A 12,934-nucleotide genomic window follows, 5' to 3' on the forward strand; every position below is an offset into this window, starting at 1 on the left:
TGAGGCAGGGAACAGAGGGCGTGTCCTTGTCCCCTCCTGTCCTTATTCCCTGTCCCTTCGTGTCCCCTCCTGTCCCCATCCCTATCCCTGTCTCCATCCCTGCCCTCATTCCCTGTCCTTGTCCCTTCGTGTCCCCTCCTGTCCTTGTCGTGTCCTGTTCCTGCCCCTGTCCCCATCTCTGTCCCTTCGTGTCCCCTCCTGTCCCCATCACTGTCCCCTCCTGTCCCCATCCCTGTCCCCATCCCTGTCCCTTCGTGTCCCCTCCTGTCCCCTCCTGTCCCCATCACTGTCCCCATCCCTGTCCCCATCCCTGTCCCCATCCCTGTCCCCTCCTGTCCCCGTCCCGGGACCCGCCCAGGAGGGGGCGGAGCCGCATAGGAGGCGTGGTCAGGCAAGGGGCGTGTCGTTCAGCGATGACGTTTTTGCCCCGCCCCCCCCGCGGGTGCCCGTGCCGGCCGCCAGGGGGCGCGCGCGCGGCGGTTGCCGGGCAACGAAACATGGCGGGGCAGGTGGGGGAGGGGGGAAACGGGGAAAAATGGGGGAAAAATGGGGAAAAAAGGGAAAAAAAAGGGAAAAAAAAGGGGAAAAAAGGGGGGAAACGAGGCAGGAAAAGGGGGAACAAAGGCCGGAAGAGGTGGGAGGAAAGAGGGGGCGAAACGGGGGGGAGAAAGGGAGAGCAAAGGGGGGATGGGGGAGAAAAATGGGGGGGGGGATGGGGGGACAGCAGGCCCGGGGGTCGCGGGGAGGGGCCCGGGGGGGCTCTCAGCGGGATCTCCCCCTCCCCAGTACGAGGACGCCTTCAGCCCCCCCCGCCTGCGGTGCTGGACCGTGCCCCGCCCCCCCCCGAAGGTACCCCCCGACCTTGGCCTGGACCCCCAAAACCCCGACCTGGAGGGGGGGCCTTGACCCCCCCCCCCCCCGACCCTGACCGGGACCCCCAGACCCCATCTCAGGACCCCCCCCAACCCCACTCCTGGACCCCCAAACCCTTCCCTGTGCCACCGGGACCCCCAGCCCCCTCCATGATGATACAGGAACCCCCCAAAATCCCGCCACAGGCCCCCCAAACCCCACCCCAAGACCCCCAAACCTCCTCCCAGGCCCCCCAAACCCCACCCCAGGACCCCCAAACCCACCCCAGGACCCCCAAACCCCACTCCAGGACCCCCAAAGCTCCTCCCAGCCCCCCCAAACCCCTCCCAGGACCCCCAAACCCCACCCCAAGACCCCCAAACCTCCTCCCATACCCCCAAACCCCTCCCAGGGCCCACAAACCTCCTCCCAGGACCCCAAAATCCCACTCCAGGACACCCAAACCCCACCCCAGGCCCCCCAAACCCCACTCCAGGACCCCCAAACTTCTTCCCAGGACCCCCAAACCCCACTCCATGATCCCCAAACCTCCTTCCAGGACCCCCAACGACCCCCAAACCCCTCTCCAGGACCCCCAAACCCCTCCCAGGACCCCCAAACCCCACCCCAAGACCCCCAAACCCCACCACAGGACCCCCAAACTTCTTCCCAGGATCCCCAAACTTCTTCCCCAGGACCCCCAAACCTCCTCCCAGGACCCCCAAACCCCACTCCATGACCCCCAAGCCCCACTCCAGGACCCCCAAACCTCCTCCCATAGCCCCAAACCCCTCTCCAGGACCCCCAAACCCCACCCCAAGACCCCCAAACCCCACCACAGGACCCCCAAACCTCCTCCCAGGACCCCCAAACCCACTCCAGGCCCCCCAAACCCCACCCCAGGACCCCCAAACCTCCTCCCATAGCCCCAAACCCCTCTCCAGGACCCCCAAACCTCTTCCCAGGACCCCCAAACCTCCTCCCAGGACCCCCAAACCCCACCCCAGGACCCCCAAACCTCCTCCCATAGCCCCAAACCCCTCTCCATGACCCCCAAACCTCCTCCCAGGACCCCCAACGACCCCCAAACCCCACTCCAGGACCCCCAAACCTCCTCCCAGGACCCACAAACCCCTCTCCAGGACCCCCAAACCCACTCCAGGCCCCCCAAACCCCACCCCAGGACCCCCAAACCTCCTCCCATAGCCCCAAACCCCTCTCCATGACCCCCAAACCTCCTCCCAGGACCCTCAAACCCCTCCAGGGGCCACCAGCCCCCCCAGGCCGGTCGTGACCCCCCTCCCCACGTGCCCTGACCCCTCGCCCCCAGCTCCCCACCCCGCGCCCCCCGACCCCGTTCATCGCCAACGACCGGGGCCACCTCCTGCCGCACGTGCGGCGCTCCCAGGTGAGCCCCGGGGGCGTTTCGGGGGGCACCCCCCGCTCCCGGGGGGGGGCACCGGCACCGGGGCCACCCCCGCGCTGTGCCCGGCCGCAGGTGTCGCCGTGGGGCACCTTCCTGGGGACATGGGACATGCCAGCGCGGATCCCCCCGGCCCGCCTGGACCTGAGCGCCCGCCAGCCCCGCGCCGCCGCCCGCCTGGCCCGGGAGCGGCCCCCGCGCCTGAGCACGGCCTGCAACGGCCTCCGCACCCGCGTCACCGGCAAGGTGACGGGGACAGCTGGGACACCTGGGGACAGCTGGGACACGGGGACACACCTGGGACACACAGGGACAGCCCCCGCGCCTGAGCACGGCCTGCAACGGCCTCCGCACCCGCGTCACCGGCAAGGTGACACACCGGGGACACACCTGGGGACAGCTGGGGACAGCTGGGACACGGGGACACACACCTGGGGACACACCTGGGGGCAGCTGGGACACCTGGGGACAGCTGGGGACAGCTGGGACACGGGGACACACCTGGGGTACACAGGGACAGCCCCCAGTCCTGCAGAGAGCCTGCAACAGCCTCCACACCCGCGTCACCAGCAAGGTGACACACCTGGGGACAGCTGGGACACCTGGGGACAGCTGGGACACCTGGGGACAGCTGGGGTACACAGGGACAGCCCCCAGTCCTGCAGAGAGCCTGCAACGGCCTCCGCACCCGCGTCACCGGCAAGGTGACACACCGGGGACACACCTGGGGACAGCTGGGGACAGCTGGGGGACAGCTGGGGACAGCTGGGGACACGGGGACACACCTGGGGACAGCTGGGGACAGCTGGGGACAGCTGGGACATGGGGACACACACCTGGGACACACCTGGGGACAGCTGGGGACACCCCGAGGACACATCGGGGACACCCCCGGGGCTCGGGGAGGGGCAGGGAGTGGCACAGAACAGTCGGGAGAGGGGACAGGGACATGGGGGATGTGAGGAAAAAGGGGGGACACAGATATTGGGGGTGTGGGGATAAAGGGGACATGGGGACATGGGGATGGGGGACAGGGGGACATGGGGGACATGGGGACACAGGGATGGGGGATGTGAGGAAAAAGGGGGGACACAATTTTGGGGCTGTTCCCACGGAGGCAGCTCCCGGTGCTCCCGGCCATCCCAAAGCCAGGCCTGGCCCCGGCTCCGGGGGGGATCCGGACCCCAAAGGCAGCAGCTCCCCCCTTTTGGGGGGTCCCCACCCCATTTCCCCTCCCTGGGGACCCCCCTGACCCCCCCTCCCTCCATCCCACAGCTGCAGAAACCCTGGGACACGGAACCTTCTGGAAAGGAGCAGGGGGGTCCCAGCGGGGGCCCTGTGGCCCCAAACCCCGGGGACAACCCTGAGGGGGGACCCTGTCCCCAAAATCCCCCTGGGGGGGGACCCTGTCCCCAAAATCCCCCTGAGGGGGGACCCTGTCCCCAAAATCCCCCTGGGGGGGGACCCTGTCCCCAAAATCCCCCCTGCTCCGGGCCCCCCCCCAGCTCCTGAGCCCCTGGAGGTGGCTCTGCTGTCATTGTCCCCTCCCCTGGGGACAATCCCCCCCCCCCAATCCCATCTTTTCCTCCCTTCAGGGGGGCTCAGGAGGGTCTGGGCCCCCCCCCCCCCCCCCCCCCAAAAAAAAAAAGGGGGAAATAAAGGCTGGGAAATGCAGGAAATCCTTGGAATGAGCCCAAATCCATTCGGGGTTTAGGGCTCGGCCCTGCTCCCTCCTCCTCCTCCCTGGTCCCAGGGGAGGATTCTTAATTGGGAAATTAATTGGGGATGGGATTGGTATGGGAAAAAAACCCTCACCCCCCCTCCTGCCACCCCAAAATCCCAACCAGGAGAAGATTTTCCCCCAAAAATCCTGGATTTTACCAGCAGGATTCCTCCCCGCACGGAGCTGGGGCAGGAACCCAAAAAAAAACCCCTAAATCCACCCAAAAAAAACCCCCTAAATCTACCCCAAACCCTTCTCCAAAGGTTAAAAATCCCCTAAACCCGACCCCAAAACCCCCTGCTCATCCCTGCTCCCGCAGGAGCTGCAAATTTGGGGTTCTTTTCCCACGTTTTTCCACGCCGGGCTCCTCTGGGGAGCAGCAATTCCCCAAATCCCAGAGGAGAATCCCATTCGTGGCTGTGGGACAGGGGAGGGACACGGGGCTGGAGGGTCAGAGCTGCTTTATTCCCCAGGGGACAGGTGACAACACCTGAGGTGCCAAACCCCTCCCCGCCGGGAAAACCCGCAAAACCGGGGATTTCCCCCCCCAAAATTGGGCTGAGTCATGGAATTCCCACGGGATTGAGGACCCCGAGCGGTGGCAGCGGGGTGGCAGCGGGGTGGCAGCGGGGTGGCAGCGGGGTGGGCAGCGGGGTGGCAGCGAGATGTCACCTGTCACCCACCCCCGTGGGGCGCTGCCTCAATGGAGCTCCTTGTCCCGCTGCGATCCCACACGCGGCCGCCCCGTTCCCGTTCCCAATCCCACTCGTGGGGACACAGATCCCGCATTGTCCCGGCCTCGGGGACACGCGGGGACACCGGGGGACACCGGGGGACACGGAGCGCTGCTGGCGGGGGGGGGTGGGGCAGGAGGGGCAGCTCTGCTCATCCCGGGATTTTGGGGGGGGGGGGGAAGCGTCACCTTCCCCGAGAGTGGGCGGGAATGGCCGGAATTCCGGGAATTGTCACAGCGCGGCCAGGCCGGCGGAGGAGAGCAGGGTCAGGGCCAGCACCAGCAGCCCCGACTGGGTCACCTGCGGCAGGCGCAGCCCCTTGCCCAGGTCCCAGGCCTGCGGGCACAGAGGGCACAGCGGTGCCACACTGTCCCCCTGCCCAGGTCCCTCCCTGCCAGGGGACACGTCCCCAGAACTTGGGGAAGCTTCCCGCCGTGTCCCCCGCTCCCACTCCCTTCCCTGCTCCCTGTTCCCTTTTCCCCATTTCCTCTCCCCTTTCCCATCCCTTTATTCCCATCCCCTTTTTCCCATCCCCCTCTCCCCCTTTCCCATTTCCCATCCCCTTTTTCCCATCCCCTCTCCCCTTTCCTTTCCCACTTCCATCCCCACTTCCCACTCCCTTTTATCCCACTTCTCACTCCCTTCCTCCTTCCCATCCCCTCTCTCTCCTCCTTTCCCCGTTTCCCCCTCTCACCCCTGATCCCTTTCCCACCCCCACCTCCATCCTCACTTTCCCCTCCCCTCTCCTTTCTCCATTTTCCCTTCCCATCCCCTTTCCCCTTTCCTTCCCAGCTCCCCGTTCCCCACTCCCCATTTCCCACTTCCATCCCAGTTCCCGCTCCCTTCCCGTTTCCCCCTTCCAGCCCTTCTCCCCTCATTCCATCCCCTCTCCACACTCCCATTCCCATTCCCACTCTCCCCATTCTCATTATTCCCATTCCCATCCCTCTCCCCATCCCCATTCCCATTATTCCCATTATCCCCATTCCCATTATTCCCATTATTCCCACTCTCCCCACTCCCCATTCCCGTTATTCCCATTCCCATTATTCCATCCCTGAGCCCTCCCCCGGGGTACCCCAATCCCAGTTCCAAACTGGGAGCACTGGGATGCTCCGGGATCCCTCTGCAGTTCTGTGCCGTTCCCAAAAATCCCCCCTGATCCCGAGGGGCCTGGGCGGGGGGGGGACACCCTGGTGCCACCCCCTGTCACCCACTGTCCCCAGTGCCACCCCCCTGCCACCCGCAGTCCCTGGTGCCATCCCCTGCCACCCGCAGTCCCCATTGCCACCCCACCTGTCACCCGCTGTCCCCAGTGCCACCCTCTGTCACCCGCAGTCCCCGGTGCCACCCCCTGTCCCCAGTGCCACCCCCTGTCAGCCACTGTCCCTGGTGCCACCCCCTGTCAGCCACTGTCCCTGGTGCCACCCCCTGTCACCTGCTGTCACCCGCAGTCCCCGGTGCCACCCTCTGTCACCAGTGCCACGCTCTGTCACCCCCTGTCCCCAGTGCCACCCCCGTCACCCGCTGTCCCCAGTGCCACCCCCTGTCACCCGCAGTCCCCGGTGCCACCCCCTGTCCCCAGTGCCACCCCCCTGTCACCTCCTGTCCCCAGTGCCACCCCCTGTCACCCGCTGTCCCCAGTGTCACCCCCTGTCCCCCACAGTCCCCGGTGCCACCCCCTGTCCCCGGTGCCACCCCCTGTCCCCGGTGCCACCCTCTGTCACCCGCAGTCCCCAGTGCCACCCCCTGTCCCCAGTGCCACCCCCTGTCACCCGCAGTCCCCAGTGCCACCCTCTGTCACCCCCTGTCCTCGGTGCCACCCCCTGCCACCCCCTGTCCCCAGTGCCACCCCCCGTCACCCGCGGTCCCCAGCAGGGCCACGCCAGGCGCTCACCAGGTGCCGGATCCCGTTCCAGGTGTGGTAGGACACGGGCAGGGCCAGCAGGAACTTGGCCGAGCAGATGAGGGCGGGGCCCAGGCTCAGGGCCCGCACCTGAGCCAGGTAATGCGGGAAGTGCTCCGGGAGCAGGAGAGCGGCCAGGGAGAACAGGGACACCCCTGGGAAACAAACGGGGATACACCTGGAGAACGGGGATACACCTGGGATGGGACACACCTGGGAGAACGGGGATACACCTGGGAAACAAACAGGGATACACCTGGAGAACGGGGATACACCTGGGAAACAGGGACACCCCTGGGAAACAAACGGGGATACACCTGGAGAACAGGGATACACCTGGAGAACGGGGATACACCTGGGAAACAAACGGGGATACACCTGGGAAATAGGGACACCCCTGGGAAACAAACGGGGATACACCTGGAGAACGGGGATACACCTGGGATGGGATGGGATACACCTGGAGAACAGGGATACACCTGGGAAACAGGGACACCCCTGGGAGAACGGGGATACACCTGGAGAACGGGGATACACCTGGAGAACGGGGATACACCTGGAGAACAGGGATACACCTGGGAAACAGGGACACCCCTGGGAGAACGGGGATACACCTGGAGAACGGGGATACACCTGGGATGGGACACACCTGGGAGAACGGGGATACACCTGGGAAACAAACGGGGATACACCTGGAGAACAGGGATACACCTGGAGAACGGGGATACACCTGGGATGGGATGGGATACACCTGGGAGAACAGGGATACACCTGGGAAACAGGGACACCCCTGGAAGAACGGGGATACACCTGGGAAACAAACGGGGATACACCTGGAGAACAGGGATACACCTGGGATGGGACACACCTGGGATAACAGGGACACACCTGGGAAACAAACGGGGATACACCTGGAGAACAGGGATACACCTGGGATGGGATGGGATGGGATGGGATGGGATACACCTGGAGAACAGGTATACACCTGGGAAACAAACGGGGATACACCTGGAATGGGACACACCAGGGAGAACGGGGATACACCTGGGAAACAAAGAGGGATACACCTGGAATGGGATGGGATACACCTGGAGAACAGGGATACACCTGGAATGGGATGGGATACACCTGGGAGAACGGGGATACACCTGGAATGGGGATGGAACCCCAGGGAGAACAGGGATACACCTGGGAAACAGGGATACAGCTGGAATTGGGACAGGGATACACCTGGAATGGGATGGGACACACCAGGGAGAACAGGGACACACCTGGAATGGGGACAGGGATACACCTGGAAAACAACCAGGGATACACCTGGAATGGGATGGGACACACCAGGGAGAACAGGGACACACCTGGAATGGGGACAGGGATACACCTGGAAAACAACCAGGGATACACCTGGAATGGGATGGGACACACCAGGGAGAACAGGGGAAAATCTCAGGGATGGAGAAAATCCCCCGGGTGGAAAAATTCAAATGGAAAAAACTCAGGGAAATGGGGATGGGAAAAACAGGGATGGGGAAAAATAACAGGGATGGGGAAAAAAAACAGAAATGGGGAAAAAAAAACAGGGATGGGGAAAAAAAACAGGGATGGGGGGAATTTGAGGGGGATTTTGGGGGGATTTGGGTGGATATTGGGGGAATTTTGGGGGGCTGGAGAAGGCAGAGCAGAGGCTCCCCAGGAAACCGCCCAGCTGTGGCAACACAGGGGTGTCCCCAGGTGTGCCCAGGGTGTCCCCAGCTGTCCCCAGGTACCCCCAGGTGTCCCCAGGTGCTCCCAGGTGCCCCCAGGTACCCCCCAGATGCCCCCAGGTGTCCCCAGGTGCCCCCAGGTGTCCCCAGGTACCCCCAGCTGTCCCCAGCTGTCCCCAGGTGTCCCTGGGTGTCCCCAGATGCCCCCAAGTGTCCCCAGGTGTCCCCAGGTGCCCCCAGATGTCCCCAGGTGCCCCCAGGTGCCCCCAAGTGTCCCCAGGTGTCCCCAGATGCCCCCAAGTGTCCCCAGGTACCCCCAGGTGTCCCCAGGTGTCCCCAAGTGTCCCCAGGTGTCCCCAGATGCCCCCAAGTGTCCCCAGGTGTCCCCAGGTGCCCCCAGGTGCCCCCAGGTGCCACCCACCGAGGCTGAGGGCGACGCCGGTGCCGCGGTGGCTGATGGACATGGCCATGGGCAGCGACCACCTGGAACAGAATTGGGGCTGGGGTCACCCCAAAACCCAGGGCAAGGGGCTGGGGGAGGATTGGGGTGGTCTGGGGTGAAATTGGGGTGGCCTGGGGTGAATTTGGGGGATTTTGGGGTAAATTTTGGGGATTTGGGGGTGGTCTGGGGTGAATTTGGGGGGGTCCTGTGATGGATTTGGGGGATTTGGGGGTGAATTTGGGGGATTTTGGGGTGGTCTGGGGTGAATTTGGGGGATTTTGGGGTGAATTTGGGGGATTTGGGGGTGAATTTGGGGGATTTTGGGGTGGTCTGGGGTGAATTTGGGGGGGTCCTGTGATGGATTTGGGGGTCCCAGGGGTGATCTTTGGGGTGATTTTGGGGTGCCCAGGTTCATTTGGGGTGGATTTGGGCTTCCTGGGCTGATTTTGGGGTTTCTGGGGAGTTTCCAGGGCGATTTTGGGGTTCCCTGGCTCTTCTCAGGGTCGTTTGGGGTGGTTTGGGCTCATTTGGGATGATCTGAGATAGTTTTGGGGTGGTTTGGCCAGTTTTTGGGGTGATTAGGGCTGTTTTAGAATGGTTTTGGGGTGATTAGGGCTGTTTTGGGGAGGTTTTGGGGTGATTAGGGCCGGTTCAGGCAGTTTTGGGGTGTTTTGGGGGTGATTTTGGGGTTCCCTGGCTGGTTTTTGGGGTGATTTTGGGGTTCCCTGGCTGCTTTTGGGGTGATTTTGGGGTTCCCTGACCGGTTTTGGGGTGTTTTGGGGGTGATTTTGGGGTTCCCAGGCTGGTTTTGGGGGGTTTTGGGGGTGATTTGGGGGTTCCCTGGCTGGTTTTTGGAGTGATTTTGGGGTTCCCTGGCTGCTTTTGGGGTGATTTTGGGGTTCCCTGGCCGGTTTTGGGGTGTTTTGGGGATCCCTGGCTGGTTTTGGGGGTGATTTTGGGGTTCCCTGGCTGCTTTTTGGGGTGATTTTGGGGTTCCCTGGCTGGTTTTGGGGTGGTTTTGGGGTTCCCTGGCTGCTTTTGGGGTGTCCCTCACTTGTAGATGCTGACGTGGGGGGACAGGGGCCGCCCCGAGCGCGAGTTCCTCTCCCAGAACCTCCTCATCTCCTCCCGCGCCGTCGTCGCCATCGGGATCGCCCTGGCCCCACAAACACCCTGAGCCCAGCCCCGAACCCAAAACACCCCAAAATCCACCCCAAAACACCCTGAACCCAGCCCCGAACCCCAAACACCCCAAAATCCACCCAAGAAACACCCTGAACCCAGCCCCGAACCCCAAACACCCCAAAATCCACCCAAAAAAACCCTAAACCCAGCCCACAACCCAAAAAAACCCAAAATCCACCCAAAAAAACCCTGAACCCAGCCCAGAACGCAGAAAATACCCTAAATCCACCCCAGAACCCAAAACACCCCAAAATTCACCCAAAAACACCCTAAACCCAGCCCAAAACCCAGAAAATCCCCTAAACCCACCCTAAAACTCAAAAAACCCAAAATCCACCTAAAAAATCCCCTAAACCCACCCTAAAACTCAAAACACCCCAACTCCACCCAAAAAAAACCCTAAACACAGCCCAGAACCCAAAACATCCCAAAATCCACCCAAATAAATCCCCTAAGCCCACCCCAAAACCCAGAAAATCCCCTAAACCCACCTAAAACTCAAAAAAAACAAAAATCCACCCAAAAACCAACTTAAACCCAACCCCAAAACCCTAAATCCACCCCAAAATCCACCCCAAAACACCCTAAAGCCAGCCAGAACCCAGAAAATCCCCTAAACCCACCCTAAAACTCAAAAAAAAACCCAAAATCCACCCAAAAAACCAGCCTAACCCACCCCATAACGCAAAACCCACCCTAAACCCACCCCAAAAGCAAAAAAACCCCAAAATCTACACAAAAAAAACCCTAAACCCACCCCAAAACCCTAAATCCACCCCTAAAACAAAAAAAAAACCTCTAAAACCACCCCAAAACCCACCCCAAAACACACCTAAATCCACCCCAAAACCCCAAAAAACCCCAAATCCACCCCAAAAATCCCCAAATCCAGCCCAAAACCCATGAAAAAAAAACCCTAAACCCACCCCTAAAACACGAAACTCACCCCAAAACCCCCCAAAAAAACCCTCTAAAACCCACCCCAAAACTCAAAACCACCCCAAAATCCACCCCTGAAACACCCCTAAGGCCAATTAAAACGCCAAAATAAACCCCAAATCCACCCCAAAACCCCAAAAAAATCCCAAAAAACCCCAAAAAAACAACAAAAAATCCCCTCCCGGTCTCTCACTGGTGCAGGGCGGGGCCGGGCCCCAGCCGGGCCAGGAGGCAGCGCCGCCCCAAACCCCTGGAAAAGAGAGAAAAAACGGGAAAAATGGGCAACAAATCCCCCAAAAAATGGGAAAAAACGGGTAAAAATACCCCAAAAAAATGGGAAAATGGGTAAAAAATACCCTCAAAAATGGGAAAAAATGGGAAAAAATCCCCCAAAAAATGCGAAAAACGGGCAAAAATACCCCCAAAAAATGTGAAAAATGGGTAAAAATATCCCCAAAAATGGGAAAAATGGGCAAAAATACCCCCAAAAATGGGGAAAAATACCCTCAAAATGGGAAAAATGGGCAAAAATACCCCAAAAAAATGGGAGAAATGGGCAAAAATACCCCAAAAATGGGAAAAATGGGCAAAAGTACCCCAAAAAAAATGGGAAAAATGGGCAAAAATACCCAAAAAAAAATGGGAGAAATGGGAAAAAATACCCCAAAAAATGGGAAAATGGGCAAAAATACCCTCAAAAAATGGGAGAAATGGGCAAAAATACCCCAAAAAATGGGAAAAATGGGCAAAAATACCAAAAAAAAAAGGGAAAAATGGGCAAAAATACCCCAAAAAATGGAAAAAATGGGAAAAAAATACCCCCAAAAATGGGAAAAATGGGCAAAAATACCCCAAAAAAATGGGAGAAATGGGCAAAAATACCCCCAAAAAATGGGAAAAAATACCCCAAAAAATGGGAAAAACGGGGGGGGGAAATGGGGAAAAAATGGGAAAAATTGGGAAAGAATGGGGGGGAAATGGAGAAAAATTAGGAAAGAATGGGGAAAAATTGTGGGAAAATGGGAAAAATTGGGGGAAAAAAAGGGGAAAATGGGGGGAAATGGGAAAAATGGGGAAAAAATGAGGGGGAAATGGGATAAATGGGACAGAAATGGGAAAAAAATGAAAAAATGGGAGAAAATGGGGGAAAATGGGGAAAAAATGGGGGAAATAGCAAAAAAAGGCGAGAAAATGGAAAAAATGTGGGGGAAATGGGAAAAAGGGGGAAATTAAATGGGAAAATGGGGGAAAAATGAGGGGAAATGGGGAAAAAAATTGAAAAAAATGGGGAAAAAAGGAGAAAATCTTTAAAAACCTGGGGGAAACTGAGGCGGGGAAGATGGGGGAAAATGAGGGGGGGAATTAAAAATGGGGGGGAAAATGGGGAAAATACGGGGAATGGGACACGGAGGGGACACGGGGGGACACCGGGGGGACACCGGGGGACACCGGGGGGACACGGAAGGGACACGGAGGGGACACCGGGGGACACCGGGGGGACACCGGGGGGACACGCGGCCACCGCCGCTGAGCGCCGCAATTCGCGGCTGTCCCGGCCCCGCGGGTCCCGGGCCGGAACCGAGAAATCGCCTCAGGCTCGGCTCGGCCCCGGTGTCCCCCCGGTGTCCCCCCGGTGTCCCCTCGGTGTCCCCGGGCCTGTCCCGGGCCCTCGGAGTCACCTCAGCGCCAGCGCCGCCATCTTGGAGCCGCCGCGCCGGAAGTGGTGGTGACGCGCTTCCGGTACCGGCGCGCGCGGGGAGGGCGGGAACCGGCGGGATCGATGGCGGGGATCGATAACCGATATCGGTGCTGATAACGGTGCTGATAGCGGTCACCGGGATCGATAACCGATATCGGTGCTGATAGCGGTCACCGGGATCGATAACCGATATCGGTGCTGATAGCGGTCACTGGGATCGATAACCGATATCGGTGCTGATAGCGGTCACTGGGATCGATAACCGATATCGGTGCTGATAACGGTGCTGATAGCGGTCACTGGGATCGATAACCGATATCGGTGCTGA

General features: G+C 60.3%; 2 protein-coding genes across 11 annotated transcripts; one reads left to right on the top strand and one right to left on the bottom strand.

The window, feature by feature from the left end:
- Window positions 1–387: 387 nt before the first annotated feature.
- Window positions 388–3,901, top strand: CFAP126 (cilia and flagella associated protein 126). The gene is made up of 5 exons (XM_054001203.1): window positions 388–509; window positions 787–849; window positions 2,183–2,260; window positions 2,351–2,521; window positions 3,551–3,901. The coding sequence occupies exons 1-5, from the start codon at window positions 414–416 to the stop codon at window positions 3,785–3,787; spliced, it is 645 nt and encodes a 214-aa protein (XP_053857178.1). The 5' UTR covers window positions 388–413; the 3' UTR covers window positions 3,788–3,901.
- A 541-nt stretch (window positions 3,902–4,442) lies between these two features.
- On the bottom strand, window positions 4,443–12,644 carry SDHC (succinate dehydrogenase complex subunit C). 10 transcript variants are annotated; one of them, XM_054001158.1, is made up of 11 exons: window positions 12,587–12,643; window positions 11,101–11,157; window positions 9,838–9,939; window positions 8,763–8,824; window positions 7,605–7,646; window positions 7,449–7,568; window positions 7,308–7,368; window positions 6,956–7,016; window positions 6,872–6,894; window positions 6,630–6,816; window positions 4,443–5,068 (listed from the first exon to the last, which is right to left on the bottom strand). In XM_054001158.1, exons 1-11 carry the CDS (start codon window positions 12,604–12,606, stop codon window positions 4,964–4,966), a joined length of 840 nt encoding a protein of 279 aa, XP_053857133.1. In that variant the 5' UTR covers window positions 12,607–12,643; the 3' UTR covers window positions 4,443–4,963. The 10 variants fall into 10 exon arrangements, with proteins under 10 accessions (XP_053857133.1, XP_053857132.1, XP_053857131.1 ...); XM_054001157.1 differs by lacking the exon at window positions 6,872–6,894 and having other exon boundaries at window positions 6,630–6,835; window positions 6,895–7,016; window positions 12,587–12,644; XM_054001156.1 differs by having other exon boundaries at window positions 6,872–7,016; window positions 12,587–12,644.
- Window positions 12,645–12,934: the final 290 nt, after the last annotated feature.

The sequence above is a fragment of the Vidua macroura genome, chromosome 29 (assembly GCF_024509145.1).
Source record: "Vidua macroura isolate BioBank_ID:100142 chromosome 29, ASM2450914v1, whole genome shotgun sequence".
In the NCBI taxonomy this organism is placed as follows: Eukaryota; Metazoa; Chordata; class Aves; order Passeriformes; family Viduidae; genus Vidua; species Vidua macroura.